The following is a 21,212-nucleotide window of genomic DNA, read 5'->3' as shown; positions in this document are numbered from 1 at the left end:
GGGAAGAGATGACAGGAGTGGGAGAGATGCATGCCTTCTATATCTGGGGGTAATTCACAGTGGGTTGTGGGTGAGGAGAAGCCACGAAGAGTACAGCTGCAGCGGGAACGTGAGATGGGGAAATCCTGGCTTCAGTGAGGGCAAGGAGATGGTGGGGGAGCAAAAATAAGATGTGAATGGTATTGGGTTTTTTAGATGAAGCAGGTATTTGAGAATGAAGGTGAGGCTGCAGATTATGGGGCAAGATAGACTGGACTGGTGGCAGGCAAGGGTTGGCTGGGGCGGAGGGAATGCTGGCTTGAGAGAAATGACACCAAAGTGTGTGTGTGTGGGGGGGGGGGGTGGATGGCAAAAAAGGAGAATATAGGGGTGAGGGTGGATTTGCAGGAGGTGGGAGAGCCTCTTGTGAAGGGGATGATGAAGAGTTGACAAAAGGATAGGAGGGAAGGGAAAATGAAGATTAGTATGGTACAAAGGCCAGGTCTATATGTACAGTACCACTGCTGCATGTGTGGTGATGATGCTGTATGCCGATGAGAGAGAGAGAGTGCTCCCATCTGCATAAAAAAACCACCTCCGCAAGCGGCAGAAGCTGTGTTAGCAGGAGAAGCTGTCCCACCAATACAGTGCTGTGCACACGAACGCTTATTGCGGTGTAACTTACATTGATCGGGGGTGCTGTATTCACCCCCCTGACCGACAGAAGTGATGCTGGCGTAAGCTAAATGACTGGTGATGAAGTGTTTTGACAATGATTAGGCAAAGGATTATTAGACTGCAATTATTTAAATTATTGCAGAAGCCCCCTGGATAACTCAGTCTGAGTTTGTTGGACAGTTTGCACATTTCAAAGCCATGAGTCCAGGAATTACTCACCTGTAAGGCATAAGATCTTTGTTAGGTAAGCTGAGAGATTCCTGTCGCTGTGTTTTCTATAGAAATCCCCTGTAAGAGTAAATCGCCTCTTTCACAATCAGAGGTCGCACTGTAGAAGTGTAAAACAAATTGAGCCTTGTTCTGGTGATGTTGTGTTAGTATGATTCAGGCTAAAAGAAGGTGTGAACTTACCGAACAACAAGTGCATGTAATATTTAAGCTCTAATTCAGTGATGGGGGTGGTTAGAATAGGGGAAGGCTAAAATAGCACAGATGACTAGGTTATTGTTAATAGTTGGTAGTGTAGGTTTCAAGTCAGTTACTAACCAAACAGTAGAAACGGGTATACAATGTTCAGTGCCTCCTGTCAGTTGCTTTTTTTGTGTGCGTGTAGCAGTATGGGACTTGAGCCATTGCCATCAATAGGGAGATTTAAAGCCCTCTACTTGCCTAGGTAGGAAATTGGAGATTTATTGGGATGTTTTTCTGAGCCGCTCTTGTTGGCATTGGTGCACTTTTATATTGGATATTTCATAGAATCATAGAATATCAGGTTGGAAGGGACCTCAGGAGGTCATCTAGTACAACCCCCTGCTCAAAGCAGGACCAATCCCCAACTAAATCATCCCAGCCAGGGCTTTGTCAAGCCTGACCTTAAAAATATCAAAGGAAGGAGATTCCACCACCTCTGTAGGTAACGCATTCCAGTGTTTCACCACCCTCCTAGTGAAAAAGTTTTTCCTAATATCCAATCTAAACCTCCCCCACTGTAACTTGAGACCATTACTCCTTGTTCTGTCATCAGCTACCACTGAGAACAGTCTAGATCCATCCTCTTTGGAACCCCCTTTCAGGTAGTTGAAAGCAGCTATCAGATCCCCCCCCTCATTCGTCTCTTCCGCAGACTAAACAATCCCAGTTCCCTCAGCCTCTCCTCAGAAGTCATGTGTTCCAGTCCCCTAATCATTTTTGTTGCCCTCCGCTGGACTCTTTCCAATTTTTCCACATCCTTCTTGTAGTGTGAGGCCCAAAACTGGACACAGTACTCCAGATGAGGTCTCACCAATGTCGAATAGAGGTGAACTATCACGTGCCTGGATCTGCTGACAATGCCCCTACATATACATCCCAAAATGCCATTGGCCTTCTTGGCAACAAGGGCACATTGTTGACTCATATCCAGCTTCTCGTCCACTGTAACTCCTAGGTCCTTTTCTGCCGAACTGCTGCTGAGCCATTAGGTCCCTAGTCTGTAGCCGTGCATGGGATTCTTCCGTCCTAAGTGTATGACTCTGCACTTAGAAAAGGAGTACTTGTGGCACCTTAGAGACGAACAAGTACTCCTTTTCTTTTTGCGAATACAGACTAACACGGCTGTTACTCTGACTCTGCACTTGTCCTTGTTGAACCTCATCAGATTTCTTTTGGCTCAATCCTCTAATTTGTCTAGGGCCCTCTGTATCCTATCCCTACCCTCTAGCGTATCTACCTCTCCTCCCAGTTTAGTGTCATCTGCAAACTTGCTGAGGGTGCAATCCACACCATCCTCCAGATCATTTAAGAAGATATTGAACAAAACCGGCCCGAGGACTGACCCTTGGGGCACTCCACTTGACACCGGCTGCCAACTAGACATGGAGCCATTGATCACTACCCGTTGAGCCCGACAATCTAGCCAACTTTCTATCCACCTTATAGTCCATTCATCCAGCCCATACTACTTTAACTTGCTGGCAAGAATACTGTGGGAGACCGTGTCAAAAGCTTTGCTAAAGTCAAGGAACAACACGTCCACCGCTTTCCCCTCATCCACAGAGCCAGTTATCTCATCATAGAAGGCAATTGGATTAGTCAGGCATGACTTGCCCTTGGTGAATCCATGCTGACTGTTCCTGATCACTTTCCTCTCCTGTAAGTGCTTCAGAATTGATTCCTTGAGGACCTGCTCCATGATTTTTCCAGGGACTGAAGTGAGGCTGACTGGCCTGTAGTTCCCAGGATCATCCTCCTTCCCTTTTTTAAAGATGGGCACTACATTAGCCTTTTTCTAGTCGTCCGAGACTTCCCCGGATCGCCATGAGTTTTCAAAGATAATGGCCAATGGCTCTGCAATCACATCCGCCAACTCCTTTAGCACTCTCGGATGCAATGCATCCGGCCCCATGGACTTGTGCTCGTCCAGCTTTTCTAAATAGTCCCGAACCACTTCTTTCTCCACAGAGGGCTGATCACCTCCTCCCTGTGCTATGCTGCCCAGTGCAGTAGTGTGGGAGCTGACCTTGTTCGTGAAGACTTGTATGAGTCAGTCCTGACTCCCATGTTTAACTCCCTGACCCCATTAATTTAGACCATTCCAGAGAGCTATGGAAGAGTGTACAACCAAGAAATAGTCCTGGAAACGAGTAGCTGGAGGTCAAGAAGCTTGATAGCTACCCTCAAACTGGACTGTGAATGTGCACAAGTGGCTGGGAAGGGGACAGGCTTTATTATATTGCTCAGGGAATCGAGAGTTTGATAAAGCTTTATAGTTTTGTATACATACGAGTTTACCTTTTAGTGGTAATGTTGCTAAAATATCCAAGGTATAACATTTCAGATCAATATGTGGACCTAGAGCAACACTGACCTGACCTGTACACTAGTTTTACAAGACAGATCAGTGACTTGGCAGAGGGGATTTTAGGATGAGCCATCCAGTACTGTTCTACACGTGCTTAAAAATGCTTGGCATGCTTATATTGGCAAACCTGTTAAAAGTTTTGACTGATTAAATATTTGCCGCATGGGATGACTGCAGCACTACCTTGATGCTGCTTTATTAGAGGAAGATGTCTGTGGTGGTTGTATGTGTGGTTGGCACAGTTGCCAACTTTCACGTGATAAATAAGCACCCCGACTTTCACAATAAACCAAAAATCAAGCTAATCCCATTTCAAAACAAGCCAATCCCTAAGAACCCCAACACTCTGACTCGATCCCCCCCAGCGTGCAGTCTGGGACTATGGTAGGTACACTATGCACCCCTGACTCTCTCTCCCCCCTTGCCCCTGCTTGCCAGGAGCTGATTTAAAAAAAAAAAAAAAAAAAAAAACAGCAACAAGCTGCAGCGAGCTACAAGCCAAAAAATAGCCAACAAGCAACTCACAAGCCAATTAAGCCAAAAACAAGCCCAATTTCTGCGTTCTTTTCCACAGGTTTGGCATGTCTGGGCTGTTTCAAGTGCTTAACTTCCAGTTTTTAAACTGCTCATCTTACAGAGGCCTGCCTTACACCAGCTTATACAAGGTGTTGCTAAGTAGAACTTTGCATTCTGTATGCTCAAACACCTACTTTGAAACCAGCTGGCTGCCACTTGCCAAGGAATTGAAATACCACCTTTCATCCGATGAAGTGAGCTGTAGCTCACGAAAGCTTATGCTCAAATAAATTTTAGTCTCTAAGGTGCCACAAGTCCTCCTTTTCTTTTTGTGGATACAGACTAACACGGCTGCTACTCTGAAACCTTTCTTAGTGTGTATGGCAGTGGAATGTACCTGAGCCTGTCATTCAAATACTTGAGCCATTTGAAGAGTTGTAGAAACGTTCAGGAAGAGTCAGCATTTTTGAGGGTCTCTGCATGGTTGACTCATGTATATGCAGAAGTACGACAAAAGGCATAGATTGCATGTTCAATCAGAAGTTGTATTAGAAAGGTTTGACCATGTAGAGTCCAAATAAGGCTTAACAGTGGCATGTAGGTTCTATTCCCTGCTGTCAATTTAAACCTTTGATGCAAATTGCAGAAATGCAAAAGCTGCCATATTTTAAATAACTGCTGTATAATGGCAATATCCAAGATGAGGAACTTATCAATGCCCTGTCTTGAGAGGGTGGAGGAGTTTTGCTGGGGAGCTAAGCAGGAGCTGAGTTATTATTAAAAGGCTATTTTTAAACAAGCAGGGAGAACTGGAGGTCCTGGTGATGTCAAGGAATTATGACGTGATTGGAATAACAGAGACTTGGTGGGATAACTCACATGACTGGAGTACTGTTATGGATGGTTATAAACTGTTCAGGAAGGACAGGCGGGGCAGAAAAGGTGGGGGGATTAGCACTGTATGTAAGGGAGCAGTATGAATGCTCAGAGCTCCGGTACGAAACTGCAGAAAAACCTGTGTGTCTGGATTAAGTTTAGAAGTGTGAGCAACAAGAGTGATGTAGTGGTGGGAGTCTGCTATAGACCACCGGACCAGGGGGATGAGGTGGATGAGTCTTTCTTCCGGCAACTCGCAGAAGCTACTAGATCGCACGCCCTGGTTCTCATGGGTGACTTTAATTTTCCTGATATCCGCTAGGAGAGCAATACAGCGGTGCATAGACAATCCAGGAAGTTTTTGGAAAGCGTAGGGGACAATTTCCTGGTGCAAGTGCTAGAGGAGCCAACTAGGGGCGGAGCTCTTCTTGACCTGCTGCTCACAGACCGGGAAGAATTAGTGGGGGAAGCAAAAGTGGATGGGAATCTGGGGGGCAGTGACCATGAGTTGGTTGAGTTCAGAATCCTGACGCAGGGAAGAAAGGTAAGCAGCAGGATACGGACCCTGGACTTCAGGAAAGCAGACTTCGACTCCTTCAGGGAACGGATGGGTAGGATCCCCTGGGGAACTAACATGAAGGGGAAAGGAGTCCAGGATAGCTGGCTGTATTTCAAGGAATCCCAATTCTGGTGTAGCATACCCTTTTGTGACATTGAAGTCTTCCACCATCGAAGGAAGAGAGGAAAATAGTTTCCTTTAGTTTCTCTTTATGGTTACATTGCTGAAGATGTCTTGGGGACCCTGACTCAGAGAATTTGATGTAGAAAGCTGCAGTATCACTTCACTGGGAAAACAGCAGAATTCAGAAATGAAACTAATTCATCTGTCAGTCTATCAAAATCCTGTAAAATGTCAAGTCAAACAAAAAATATTCACCGAAGTGCAATCTGTATCCAAACCATTTGACTAAAAATTGTTGCTGATCTTCAAAATAGCATAATCACTGGTCTTAAGATGTCTGATATTTCTGTATCCACCCTGTCCTTCCTGCTTTCCCTCCTGTGCTACACAGTTTATTACAAAAAGGGCCTACCAGTCCACTGCTGCTGTGCCCAGTTGATCTCTGAAGTGCTTAATGGGAACTTGCAGAAGTGTGAATTTAGTGGTTCAAGGGCCTGGTGGGCTGCTGCAACAGAGGGAGGACAGCACTTCAAGGTAATTAAGACCATCTTAACACCTTAGTAGGGAAAAAATACTTTAGGAAAACATTGCTTCCTTGTGCATCCTTCTGGCAAATTCACTGCAACAAGAAATATCATAGATTACATTTGTAAAAAGCTACATATTTTCTTGTTGGAGATTTGCTTAGAATTCTAGTGCAAGGCAAAGCTAACTCTTTGTTTAAATCAGTGTGTTTTGTTTTAATGTGTGATGGTGCTGGGATGATTAGCTGGAGAAACCCATATATGGTATTTGTCCTATATGCTTGGCAGGACTTGCCTGAGACACTGAAACAAATACTGCCTTATTGAAATAGAAAGGGATTTTTTCCTAAAGTACAAGTTTTAGTGATTGTAAGTGTTGAAACTGTAACTTGTGACTTAGGTAGTCTGGCGGTAAAATCAGCTCAAATCCGGTGTGGCCCTTTCAAGGGAATTAGGGACCAGTCTTTCTGTGATGGGCTCTGTTAAGGGGAATGAGCCAATCCAGACCCACCCAGGTGACTGGATAACATTTAACTCATTAAGGAACACCTGGGCCTAATAAAGGCTTACAAGGGTTCAGTCAGAAATCCCCACAATGCAGAGGGGAAGCCCTGGGAAAAGGAACTTTTCAGGGGATCTCTTAGAGAGCTCATCAGAAAAAGGGAACCTAGGAAGGGTACTCCTGCAGTTAGCAGGTTCCAAAAGGGCTACAAGCGACACAGCCTTAGGAAAGCCTAGTCCCAACAACAGGATCTTGCCAGACAGTAGCAAGAGGCCGAGATCGCTGGGGAACTACATGCTGCTCCAGAGAAGAGCTGCATCAGCTTGACCTCTGCAAGGATCCTGAGTCCACAAAAGGAACTCTTCCCAAGGTGACGGCAGGAGGCCTGACTCCAGAAGAGGGTCCCAGGTTTAGGGCATTAGTGGTAAAGAGCCTGGCTAGAGGACTCATGTGGAGAAGACTGACTGATAGTAACTTTCCACCACTCACACTCCCTTCCCTCCCTTCTCGAACATAAGAACGGCCATACTGGGTCAGGTCAGTGGTCCCTCTAGCCCAGTATCCTGTCTTCTGACAGTGGCCAGTGCTAGATGCTTCAGAGGGAATGAACAGACCAGAGCAATTTATTGAGTGATCCATCCCATCATCCAGTCCTGGTTTCTGGCAGTCCAGGGTTTAGGGACATGGAGAGCATAGGGTTGCATCCCTGACCATCTTCACTAATAGCTGTTTGTGGATCTATCCTCCATGAACTTATCAAATTGTGTTTTGAATGCAGTTATACTTTTGGCCTTCACAACTTCCCCTGGCAACTAGTTCGACAGGTTGACTGTATTGTGCGAAGAAATACTTCCTTGTGTTGGGTGACCCCTGGTTCTTGTGTTATGTGAAGGGGTAAATAACACTTCCTTAGTCGCTTTCTCCACACCAGTCATGGTTTTGTAGACTTCTATCATATCCCCCTTAGTCATCTCTTTTCCAAGCTGAACAGTCACAGGCTTTTAAATCTCTCATATGGAAGATGTTCTGTACCCCTCATCATTTTTGTTGCCCTTCTCTGCACCTTTTCCAATTCTAATATCTTTTTTTGAGATGGGGCAACTAAAACTTCATGCAGTAATCCGTGGTATGCCCATACTTTGATCTATATAGTGGCATTATGATATTTACTGTCTTCTTATCTATCCCTTTCCTAATGGTTCCTAACGTTCTGTTGGCTTTTTGACTGCTGCTGCACATTGAGTGGATGGATAGTTCTCTGAAAACATGATTTTTTTTCAAGATATTGACTCGTACCAGCTAATTTAGACCCCATCATTTTGTATGTATATTTGCAATTGTTTTCCAATGTGCATTACTTTGCATTTATCAACATTGAATTTCATCTGCCATTTTGTTGCCTAGTCACCCAGTTTTGTGAAGATCCGTTTGTAACTCTTCGCAGTATGCTTTGTAATTCTGTCATGTGCCAAAGTTGGCAGCTCACTGTTTACCCCTTTTCCAGATCATTTATGAATATGTTGAACAGCACTGGTCCCAGCACAGATCCTTGGGGGACCCTGCTATTTCTGTACTGTGAAAACTGACCATTTATTCTTACCCTTTCTTTCTTAGCTTTTAACCAGTTACGGGTCTGAGAGGACCTTGCCTCTCATCTGATGACTCCTTACTTTGCTTAAGAGCCTTTGGTAAAGGACTTTGTCCAAGGCTTTCTGAAAGTCCAAGTACACTATATCCACTGGATTATATTTATTCACAGGCCTCAAAGAATTCTAATAGATTGGTGAGACATGATTTCCCTTTACAAAGGCTGTGTTGACTCTGGTGTGCAGCACAATGCCAGTGTTGACACAGATGCTCTGAGGGCAAGCACTTACCCTGTAACAGGCTCTATTTTAGTATTCAGTTTAGTTACTACAGGAAATGTTTATGGTTATATTAGACATAATTATGTGATTATCTACAATCTGTTCAATACTTGCACCACTTCAGAGGCTTTTCCTGTCATTCCCATCCACTGAGTGATGGATCTTAACCCACTTTGATTTTGCTTGCACTAAACGGAAAACATCTGTGGGATGTTAACATAACTGTGTTGTCCAGAGCTTCCTGAAGAAACATGATTGGGTTGTTGTGAGTTTATATACCTATGGTCATAGAATCATAGAATGTCAGTGTTGGAAGGGACCTCAGGAGGTCATTTAGTCCAACCCCCTATTTTTGCTCCAGGTCCCAAATGGCCCCCTCAAGGATTGAGCTCACAACCCTGGGTTTAGCAGGCCAATGCTCAAACCACTGAGCTATCCCTCCCCCCTCTGAGTTGATCATGTGAGAAGGGAAGTGTAACAAGATAATGAGTCTTGTCCTTTCTGTAACAGCCAAGGTATGCTTTCAGACGCCTGGTGGATGGTGGATCCTGGTCTGTAGGGTATCGTTAAATTACAAATCATACGTGATGGGGACCACATCCTTAAAGAAATGGCTCCCAAACCCCTCTTCTGGCCTTCAAACTATCTTCCAACCTTGCCAAGTTCATCATCAGAAATAAGCTCCACATAAATCAGGACCTACCAACTCAAAGTGATACCAGACCCTGCCATAATACATGCAAAGCCTGCAGACATATCTCCACTGCTGTGATGAACAATACCTGCCACAACATACTTTAAGATCCCTGGGTCCTACCCATGCCTATTACAACATGTTGTGTACCTCATACAGTGCACTAAATGCTCCAATAACTACGTGGGTGAAATCAAACAATCATTATGCTCTCAAATGAACACTCTCAGGAAAATGCGAAAAGACAAAAACACTGTCTCATCTGTGGGTGAACACTTTTTACACACTCCACCTCTAACTTCTCAGTCCTCATCGTCAAAGGAAACCTGCCTTCAAAAGACAAGCTTGGGAGCTTTAATTTAAACTTTGCTAGATACTAAAAATCATGGTCTTAACAACACTGGATGTATGGCTTATTACAACAGTCTATAACCCACTATCCCCATTTTTTTTTGTCCTGTGACTTGCAGGGGTGTTAACAGGCTACTTCACCTTGATTGGTTCCTTAGAATGTGTTAACTCCTCAGGCTAAACACCTTGTTCCACCTTGTATTTAGCTGTGACTCTTGAGTACCTTTCCCAGACCTGAAGAAGAGCTCTGTGTAGCTCGTAAGCTTGTCTTTCACCAACAGAAGTTGATCCAATAAAAGATACTACCTCACCTGCCTTGTCTCTTTAGTGATATGCAGTAGACATGAAGTTAACTGCTGTGGTGACTTACACGGAGCATTGAGTCTACAACAGTTTTTTTTTTTCCATTTTGCTTAAATGAATTTCTTAGGGTAGCACTTACGAAAAATGCTTTTATTCAAACAAATGTTAAGCACATTTGAAAAATTAAATAGGCTTATCTACTTGGACTAATAGTTCATCCAGTGTGGAGATAATGAGGACAGTACAACTTGTCAATAAACATTTAGTATCCTTGGCCTCCATGTTTGCTTGTCAAGAGCCTTATTCAGGTCCCTGATCACCAATGGACTGAGATAAGAGTTTACTGTTTGTTGTACATTATTTTGTTTTCTCTTTCTCTAGAATCCGGCAACTATCACCAGAATACTACTTAGCCATTTCAACTGGGATAAAGAGAAGCTGATGGAAAGGTAAGTAGCCACCTTTTTGGTAGACAGACACTTTTCACTTGAAACCCATAAGAAGTGGAGATAAAGTGGAGATTTTCATATATGGAAAATCTATTATGTGAGGTAGAGGAAATTTTTCCTTTTTACATAGCAGTGCACACTAGCTATTGTTTTAGCACTGCTAATTTTCAGAAGCTAATGGGGAAAGTAAATACCCACGAGAAGTATACCTGCTTTTTTGAGGGGGCATTTGTTGCTTGACTTTTCCATCCCCCAATTCCCTTCCAGTTTCATGTGTATATGCTCTGGGAATTTTGTATTTCTGCAAGGATTCCAAATGCCCCTAAAATGGGGTGGGCAAACTATCGCTGTTTTAAGCCAGCCCGTGAGCTCCTGCTGGGGAGTGTGGTCTGCGGCTTGCCCCACTCCGGCTGGAGAGCTGAGTCAGGGGCTGCACCACGCAGCCCTGCTCTGGCCAGGGCGCTGGGTCGGGGACCGCACCGTGCGGCTCCTGAAAGCCATGCCATGGCCCCGCTCTGGCTCCTAAGCACTCCAGTGGGAGCAGTAGGGGGGTGCCTGCGGATGGGGCAGTGTGCAGAGATGCCTAGCCGCGCCTCCAGGTAGGAGCCGGAGAAGGGACATGCCACTGTTTCTGGGAGCCGCTTGAGGAAAGCACCACTCAGAGCCTGCACCCCTGAGCCTCTCCCCACGCCCCAACCCTCTGCCCCAGCCCTGATTTCTCCTCCCCCCCCCCCCCACTCTCCAAACCCTTGGTCCCAGCCCAGAGTACCCTCCTACACCCCAAACTCCTCATCCTCAGCCCCACCCCAGAGCCCGCACCCACAACCAAAGCCCCCCCCCACCCCAATTTCATGAGCATTCATAGCCCACCATACAATTTCTATTCCCCTATGTGGCCCTCAGGCCAAAAAGTTTGCCGACCTCTTCCCTAAGAGAAGCAAGCACAAACACATTCCTGTTATCTTGCAAATACTTAGATTGGGTGCCTTCTGCATGTCATCCTTGCTTGTTCATCTTTTTTTTGTGTCTAACATGTTGAGTCTTGGGTGGCCAGAAATAAACTCTGCATTAATCCTGCAGTGACTAAATTGCTCTTGACTGATACAGGGCATTAGTATATGTGTATGTGCTAGCCTGCCTTGTTTTCATCTTCTGGACACTGATTTTTTTGTCTTGTCTTTTTTGGGGTTGTGGTTTGAATCTTGGGTTTTCTATGGAAAAGTATTTTGCTGCCACCTTTTTGATTTCTAGTCAACGTTGCCAGAACAAAATGTTTCTTCTGAAAACACAAATCTTTGTGTTTTCTGGAGTGAAAGAGTGTTTTTCTAGTTTCTGTTGTGGTGGTGTATTTTGCTGTATAACCTCTGAGCCCAACTCCAGCAGCTAGATTGGTAACACGGCCAAATATGATAGTCTCTGTAAAAGAATATGGGAGCCAAGAAAATCAGGGTTCTTATACAAGTTGATTAAACATAGGGACATCAGTCTAGAAACACTGGTTAGACAGCCGTGGTGGTTCTTTACCTTGACCTCCATGGCCTCGCTTATCTCCTCCTTGCTGATGTTAGAACTCCACTAATTCAGACAAGAAAAATGTAACTGCAGAGAGTGTGTGTGCATGTGCATTGCAGTACTATGGAGTCTTGTAGGATAACTGCTTTTTCTGGCCTGTATTGATTACAGGGGGATCTCTGGCCTATGAAGCTGTTTAGAATATGTAGTAATAGGGTGATCCATGGCCTGTTATATTGGGTACATGTGGAAACCATTTCTTTGGTATGTGTTGGGAGCATGTGGTCACTGATCAGTACAGGTTCAGTTAATTGGAGAAGTGATGGTGGTGGATGTCCATTCCACATAATGGAATAAGGCAGGATCTCATGTGGCCCATAATGGGGGTATGAAAGGGGTCTGACTTTAGCTAATTAGTGAGTGGGTTTGCAGTTCAGATGCTCTTATATAGCTTTGCTCCAGGATAGTAGAGGTCTGTAACAGTAGCTGAATCATATATGGTAGTCAAGGCTAAGGGGAAAGGTTAAGGCTGGTATTAAAACCTTAGCCATTCCCAAAGTTTTGACATTGAGGTTTTCTGAACTACTGGTACAACTTTCTAGATTCCTGACTTTCAAACGTCTTAATATTTTGAGAGCTAATGTTGAAAATAACTGAAGGGTTTTTTGTTTTGGAAGAATGCACTCATGTTGAAGTCACTTAACTTGCTGACTGCAAGCAGTAACATTTGGATTCTTCTACATAAAGCTGGTGTCTCTTTCTGCGGTGTTATTTGTCTGAATTTCCCATGTTGAGTATTTAAGCCAGGTCAAATTCTAATCTGGCTGCCATCCTGGAGTTTTCACTCTGCAATAGTGGAACACCTAAATATGCTTGCTTAAGCATCAACCCTTTTTCTTGGCTTTCTCACTTACCACCTGTATATTGGCCAGTATAAAGTAGCATCAGTCTGAGAAAGGAAGACCACAAGTGAGATTTTTTTAAGGGGACATTGCTGTTAAATTAGGCATTTTTTAAAGAGGATTTTACAAACCCCAAGAGAAACCTTTTAAATACACGTGTATACTTGCAACCTCCTTGGGTAAATATCAACCTTGGGTAATGTCATTTATTGTTAAAATGCTTATTTTAACTCTAGGTTTTTCTGCAAAATTTGAAAACTACCACCATAAAACAAGCTCTGTAAAAGTGATCCTTGCCAGCCAATACTAGTAAACAATATTAACGGCTTGCTAACAATATTTCCTACTACAGCAAGGGTATTAAAACAATTCCTCCCAAGCCACTATTGATGCCGCCAACCCTCTCTTCCCAGAAAAGCCCACAGCAAAGCTTTGTAGCACTCCCCTGAAGTTCAGATGTGTGAAACCAAGGAGTGGGTGGTTGCGAGAAAGTTTGTGTTCATTCTTCATAGAGAACACCCAGCTGAACACCTCTTTTTATACCAAGGGACTAGCTTGAGCACTTCTGATGACTTGAGCTGCTGTTGTATAATATAGTGGTGAGGAGATAGTCATTTGAGCATTCAGGGGTTTAAATTTAATTCTGCCTCAGTGAGTTGGTGGCAGAGCTGGAAATGAGCCCAGAGTCCCAAAACCCATCTTTTGCTCTTATCCTTCTATTTCAGTGAGCGGTTTCTATTTAAAAGAATGTGGCCACCTACTTAATATAGATATGGTTAGATATGGTAGTCTTACAAAACCAAATGCATATTTTAAAGTCTTGTTTAGCTTAAATATTCTCTGGCAAGTGTTAACTTGGCATTGTGCTAGTGTAGGTGATACTGAAAATGACTAGTGTTTTCCTTGTCTGAGGAGAGTGGAATCCAGAAGTCAGCCAACAAATGGAAAATAAATTGTTAAAATGTTTCCTTAGCACTATACCTTTTTTTAAAGAAAGTAACTTTTGACCGCACACTGTCCACTTAAACATCCCCCTCTGCAGTGTTGGAGAGTCAGACAGGACAATGTTTGTAGCACTTACTGGTTCTTAATATTATCAAAATTGGGTGCCTAATATAAAGCGCATAAATAAGAAGCTTGATTTTTTTCATAGATACTGAGTACCCACATATCCTGTTGCCTTCCTTCACTGGTATAAAACACTTCCTCTTAAATTATAAGAAGTCAGTAACATGGGTGAAAGCTATCATGATATAGTCTTTTCTCAGAACATGGAGAGCTCTCTCTCCCTTGGCACATTTTGCAATTGTCATGCACATTTTATATTGAACAGGTTAATTTTTATACCTTTGTGATGACACTTCTGGTGTGGCATTATGTAGAGTCCAAATCATGGTCTGTGAGTTTCTCTCATACTCAGAGCAGATTCTGTATAGTGGTATTAGCAAGACATTTAGTCGAGAAACAGTTTTATCCAGTGACTAAGCATCCATTGTCCTCTGTGTGTCTGAAAGTAAAATTTGTGTTTGGAAAGGATCGCTGGAGGATTGAGGCTTGCATGGAAGTAATATTAGATAGCAGCAGTTAACATTTGATGCCCAACATGCTGCACAACTCCAGGAGAACAAAAAATGCTCAAGTATCGCTATTTCCCTCTAGATCTCAATGATTTATGCTATTGTCACTGCAGTTGGCAGGATGCTGGTGCTTAAATTTCCCCAAAGCTTGAACATGCCTCTGAATGCATAAACGTTACCAGTTAGTTTGTGACAGGAAAATATCATATAGAGAATAAGGGTGTATATTTTTGGAAAAGACAGAAATGTGCTTGGAACTGAAGTTTTGCTACCTTCCATAATTTACTCTTATGTAGCAGCTCATAGCCGTGGCATCTGAATCCCTTCACTGCTGAGCATATCAGAAAGATGAATCTAGGATTTTTCCATTGAAGTGTCTTCTAAATGTTTACTTTCCATGATCAGATGTGGTAGTCTTCAGCTTATGGAGTAGTATGTTTAGTTTTATTGTTTTCTAATATTTCTACTTCTGAAGATGAGTTGGCATGGGATCAAGACTACCAGACACCAGCTCTCAGGATCCTAAACCCTCTTCCTTCCAGCCCTTGGCTCAACCTCTCTTCAAAGTTTTAATGGTCAGCCTGAGTTAGTCCACCTGTACATGTGTGAAGTTTATTAAGTGAACTTTTCATGACTTTTCATATCTTTCTAGCCACTGACCTGACATCCCTTCTTTGAATACTGAAAAAGGGTATACTTGTTACTTAGTCTTCAAGCTCAGCACTAGTCTGAAAATGACTGTTAAAATGGTATTGTGTGGGGTGCTATGTTCATGTCTCAATGATTTTATGGCAAAAGCTTGTGGTTGACAAGGAAAAATCACTGTTTACCCACTATATAAACTCAGCCTGGGATGTGAAAGTCGGGCTCAGTTTTGTCCTCATACATCACCAGCAACGAACATGGTCTTTTTCCCAGGATAGGGAATGTAGGTCCGTTATCTTAAGGCTTGTCTTTAACTTCAGTGGTGCTGCTAGCGTCCTCCTGTTCATACACACACATCTCTTGCTTGAGTTAGCTGGAGCTGAAAGCACGAGCTATCTGGTCAATTGGAGGGTGGGTTGAAGTTGAGTGCTGCTGATGCTCAAGTTAGTAATGCAATGGGATGCAACAGCTCATCTGCTAACCCGATCACTCTGTGTAGTTCTAGTGGTATTTTTTTAGTGTCTGCTCTCACTTGAGCTAGCTAGGCTAGGCTAGCTTGAATGTAGTAACTCAAGCCATCTGTTGCAGTGAAGGCAAACGCTAGTGATATTTTTTCCTCCAGCAGAAAACTATCTGTGTGATTCAGTACTTCATTCTTTATTTAACCCCAAAGCATAGTAGCAAATAGTGTGGTGACAGTAGACTTAGCATCAGTGCCAATTAGTGCCTCATACCAGGAGTTTTGAGTCATGACAATGAAAGAAGAATGAATTGTTTGGATTTTCTTCAGTTCTCTGTCAAAGGCCAATCTAGTGTCCAGCAGAAAAATCTAGTTAGTTTAATGGGTTTGTGGAAGCTGCCCTCAGAGATTCTATGGTATGTATTAATGATAGCGCTGTCAAATTTGGCCCAAATTTTTGTGAAGATGAGCTTTTAAAATACCTAGTTCCAGTGGAAGTGCTTCCATGAGATTTACAAATTCCAATGAAAGTACTTTAAACATAAATGCCCCTATTATGTTTGCAACCCAAATATTGTGACGATACATGAGAATACATCACGCCTATAAAGGTCATCGGCATGTACTTCTACAGAGCCATAGTCCTTAACACAATTGAGTCCGTTAAGGGCTTCCGGGAAGGCTGACTATAGTATTCAGATCCTTGCTTTGACACTTTATAGAAATGGTTGCCTTGGTTTGCCATCGTAGAAATCAAAATATGATTAAGACAATGAGTTTCAACCTCTTCAGTATTAAAGCTTCATGTTACAACAATGTGTTAGGGTCCTCTATCTAACCATTTAAAAAAAAGGAAGGTGGTTGCAATCTGCTTGGACCTGTTTGACAACCTATGGGATAGCCCACAGGCCCATTGCCTGCTCTGATTTATCTTAATCAGTAAGGCACTTGTGCCCTTTCCTTGAATTCCAAGGTGTCAAACAGCTTGAATTTCCAGAGCCTCTGGCAAATGGGTAAATATCTGAAATTGCACAGAATCGGGTCGGGGAACGGGGTGTCCTGTTGTGTCGTCTGGTAAGATATCCAAGGAAAGTGACGTGGCTGTAGGGGCACCCAGATGGGATCTCCTGAATCCCCCCATTCTTGGTTGCAGAAAAGTCAGGTTGGGCTGAGGGAAGGGATAATGTATTAACTCCTTACCCACAGCGCCCAAAGAAAGCGGAAATCTGGGTGGCTTGATGGTTGATCTTTTAGAGTGGTTCGTAGGTGACTGCGTCAGAACCCTAGTCTTCTCTGGCCCATAAAAGTAAGGAGCCTCTGGGGGCAGGCATAGTTGACTCAGTGAAAGATGTGTTGGCTGTATGTAATAGATAAGCTGTGGCATTGCATGTTTACTGTACTCTGCACGCAGCAGATAGCAGTTGCGGCCACGATCTCCTCCTATAACCTTGCATCAACTATTGAGATTTTCAGGAGTATGTAGATCTAATTTTTCTAGATTTCAAACCTTTAAAATGTTTTAATGTCTTTGAAGCTTAACCTTAACAAGGAATTCTTGGATTTGTAATATTTGTTTTGGAGGTAATTCCAGTGTCCATGTAATGCATTTTACTTCCAGTTATTGATACTCTGAATTTTAACTTCATGTTAATACAGCTATTGTCTGGGAATGTTATAAGATTGTCAAAGGCACACATGACAGTTAGGCACTTAATTCCTTTTGAAAGTCATTGGTAGTGGGCACCTACTCTCTCCCCCTTAATCACTTGAAATCTGTCATTTTAAAAAAAACTAAAAAAAACCCCCAAAACAAAAAACTGTCTGCTGGAACAACTAATACCCATTGAGAGAATTTTCCAAATGCCTCTGGCATGTTTCCATATTACAGTAAAAACCTCTTTTATCTGGCACTTCACCAACCGGCAAGCTCTATAAACCGGCATTTCTGATCTGCACTGAAAGTCCAGTTGGTGTGGGACTGGCAGGGGGCTGAGGCGTAGGAGGGGCTGCAGGGCATGCTCTGGGAGGGAGTTTGGGTTTGGGAGGGGATAGGGGGTTGGGGCACAGGAGTGGCTTGGGATGCCAGATTAGGGGGGAGGGTACTCACCTCTGGCAGCTCCCTGCAAGCAGCTCCCCGTCCCTGCTGTTGCTGGCGGAGGTGCGGCCAGGCGGCTCTGCAGGCATGCTGCCCCCCGAGCGTTGACCACGGCCAATGGGAGCTGTGGTGGGCAGCGTCTGCAGACGGAGGCAGCCTTCTCCACCAGGAGCAGCAGGGGTGGGGAGCCACCGAAGGTGAGCAACCCCTCCCTCCCTCCAATCTGGCACCGCGAGCCTACGCCTCAAGGCCCATCTCAGATCCAAACTTCCTCCCAGAGCCTGTTTCCCACAGCCCCTCCCATGCCCCTGCCCTGCACCTCTCCCACACTCAAAACCCCTCCCTCTGAGTTAACCAGCATTTTTAATTTACTGGTACTGCCCCGTTCCCCCAGCATGCCGGTTAAAAAAGCTTTTACGGTACTCGGATCTCCAGTCTAAGTACAGAATTTTGTTACATGGAAGAAAATACCTTTGAATGTAAAACTTGTCATGTGTAATTGTGATCAGAATGACTGTTTACTAAAGATTAGTTGAAATGGGAACTTGAAAATGCATTCACACTATCATCTGCTAATAAGTCCCATTAAATCAGGGAAGTTGCTTAAGAGCATGTGAGTTCTGAGAGTGAGCCTTGTTGTTACGAAGGGGATCATAGATTCCTAGAAGATTAGGGTTGGAAGAGACATCAGGTTGGCATCTGGTCCAACCCCCTGCTCAAAACAGGACCAACCCCAACTAAATCATCCCAGCCAGGGCTTTGTCAAGCTGGGCCTTAAAAACCTCTAAGGATGGAGATTCCACCACTTCCCGAGGTAACCCATTCTAGTGCTTCACCACCCTCCTAGTGAAGTAGTTTTTCTTAATATAAAATAGTTTTTCCTAATAGTGTCCTTGAACCTCATATAGACTAGATGGGCAACAAGAATGTCTTAGTTAAAAGATGGACTCCCTAATGCCTGTACTCCCCAGTGAGCATAATTCTATCAAGTGTGAAGAATGGACATGGTTTAAATTGTCTAGTTCTAAAACTAGATATTAAAACCATGATTCAGTGCTGGATAGCTGATATCCTACATACTCATAAGTGGGAATTCATTTACTATATTTGTGGACGCTTACCCAAATTAGAATTCATATAATTCCATTGCACAGGAATCTGGCTCTGATAGTTGTTAATGCAAAAACTTAAAATACAACATTGTAATAAACAGCATTACAATTTTGTAAGAAACACTCAATTGGAGACATTACATAGGACTCAAGTTACTACTTCATGTCAGACTGTTTCTACTCAGATTTTCAGAGCTTGAGAAATGACTAAATGCCCTAGCCTGAAGGTCTTTCATACAAATTTGTCTGATACGTTGCTATTTACAGTGGAATGTAAATTGTGCTGTTCTTCTGGGATTGACATCTTCTGTTCTAGTTACGTTTCTGCAACAAGCAAAAATGTCATTAAAATAAATAGATATCACTGAATGCGTACAGGGAGCAGATCTCTTTCAGTAAGCAGTGCTATTTTTACATAGTCATTTTCCAGAGTGAGAGACTCTCGAATACAGTAATCCTGTACTAGGAAAATGTGGTTTTCAAAAACGCTGACCTGGATATCCAAACTGTCTACCAAATCCTTTTGTAGTGATAAACACCCATTTTTTCATGGTTTGTGTGTATAAAAACATCATCTGCATTTTCCACAGTATGCATCCGATGAAGTGAGCTGTAGCTCACGAAAGCTTATGCTCAAATAAATTGGTTAGTCTCTAAGGTGCCACAAGTACTCCTTTTCTTTTTACCAAATCCTTGTAACTAATTGCCGTGTCATACATCTTCATTGTGTGTTTGCATATTTCTGTAATTCTCTTCACGCAGCATCCAAGAGTATTTAAATAGTCACATCAGTTTCTTCAAAATGATGTGGCTAAAAGTCTTGCAGCAGGAAATAGGTGGAATAAAAATTTCATTTATTTTGAGCCTTCCAGATCCAGCATAGCTGAGAGTGAGCTGAACTGTACTACTTGTGCATCAGAATTGTTTACAAAGTTCCAATTAAAGGGGTGGTTAGTTACTCGCCCAAATCCTCTGAAACTAATGGGGTGCACAACTGTCAGAGGAAAGTCTGGCCTACAGAATCTCCCTTCTATCAATCCCAGCAGTGCATGATTTTGACTCCGGTAGGCTCCTTTTGGCAGTGCTAAATCCCTGACCCTTTTTTTGAGGATTATTTATTGCCAAAATGCTTGAAACTGATTTGAAGAAAGTTGAACATGTGACTTGTACTTGGAGGTATCTCAGTACTTCCAAATCTGCTCTGAAATTTGCCAAGGAATTCCAGTTTACTTGTGTGTCTGAGTGAGCTTTATCCCCAACCTTTAGTGTAGTATGACATGTTGAGGATCATTTTTAAACTTTTCACGTTGTAACTGAGTAGTAACTGCTGTTGGCAAAAATTGAAAGGAAGGAGGGAGGGGAAATAGTTGCTCTGAAATTGTTACTAATTTGCCAGTTGGAGGAAGACAACTGCAGGTGAAAAGTAGTGGCTAGTGGTGAAAAGATGATGATCAATGGGACACAGTAATACCAAGGTACAAAACATATACAAATGACAGAGTAGGTCATACTGCTGGAGGAGTGGCACTATATATGAAAGAAAACAGTCAAACATAATAATAACCTTTAAATAAATCAAACTGTACCATTGAATCTCTATGAATAGAAATTCCATACTTGAATAATAGTACAGCAGTAGGAATATACTTTGAACCACATGACCAGAATGGTGACGGTGACTGTGAAAAGCTAAAGTAGATTAGAGAGGCTACGAAAACTGAAACCCCAGTAATAATAGGGTGGGGGTTTTCAGTTATCCCCATATTGACTGGGAACATGTCACTTCGAGATGGGATACAGAGATAAAATTTCTAGACACCATTAATGACTACTTCTTGGACTAGCTAGTCCTGGAATCCACAAGGGGAGAGGCAATTCATGATTGAATTCTAAATGGCACACAGGATCTGGTCCAAGAGGTGAATATAACAGAACTGTTCAGTAATAATTAAGGATTTAATTTGGTCACGAAGGTGATGGAATCCATGACTTTAACAAACCTCTGACTTCCACATCATCCCCGGGTGGCGGGGCTCAGGCTGCAGGGTTGTGAATTTTAATAAAAATCCCTGTGCCATATCTTAACCCTAGTGATCATAATGAAATTAAATTTTATATCCTTGGGGGGGGGGGGGGGAAATACCTGTGAAACCCACCCAATAATGTTTCCCTTAAAGGGACCTACACAAAAATGAAGAAAGTTGAACAGAAAAGGAATGGTTACAAGAGTGAAATGCCTGCCAGTGGCATAGAAACATTTTTAAAATACCATAATAGAGGCTCAAACTTAATGTGTATCCCAAATAATAATAGTAATAAAAACAGAGGGCCAAAAATGCCACTACGACTAAACAGAGTAAAAGAGGTAGTTAGAGACAGATATCCATTAAAAGTCAGATCCCACTGAGGAGAATATTAAGAAGCATAAATTCTGGCAAGTCGAGTATAAAAATGTAATTAGGCAGGCCAAAAGAGAATTCAAAGAGCAACTAGCAAAAGAAACAAAAACTAACAGCAGAAATGTTAAGTACATCAGAAGCAGGAAGCCTGCCAAACAATTAGTGGGGCCACTGAACAATCGAGGTACTGAAGGAGCACTCAAGGAATACAAAGTTATTGCAGAGAAGCTAAATGAACTATCTGCACTA

At 43.0% G+C, this 21,212-nt stretch overlaps 1 protein-coding gene across 1 annotated transcript in view; it reads left to right on the top strand.

Moving 5' to 3' along the window:
- The window catches only part of ARIH1 (ariadne RBR E3 ubiquitin protein ligase 1), a 112,277-nt gene that overhangs the window by 28,297 nt on the left and 62,768 nt on the right, over positions 1–21,212 (top strand). Inside the window, exon 2 of the mRNA XM_074965877.1 lies at positions 10,194–10,261. Within this exon, the coding sequence (XP_074821978.1) occupies positions 10,194–10,261 (68 nt within the window). The remainder of the gene's footprint in view (positions 1–10,193; positions 10,262–21,212) is intronic.

This window comes from Natator depressus, chromosome 10 (assembly GCF_965152275.1).
Source record: "Natator depressus isolate rNatDep1 chromosome 10, rNatDep2.hap1, whole genome shotgun sequence".
NCBI lineage: Eukaryota > Metazoa > Chordata > Testudines > Cheloniidae > Natator > Natator depressus.
The sequence above is the reverse complement of the archived record's forward strand: the minus strand, read 5'-3'. Positions and strand labels throughout refer to the sequence as shown.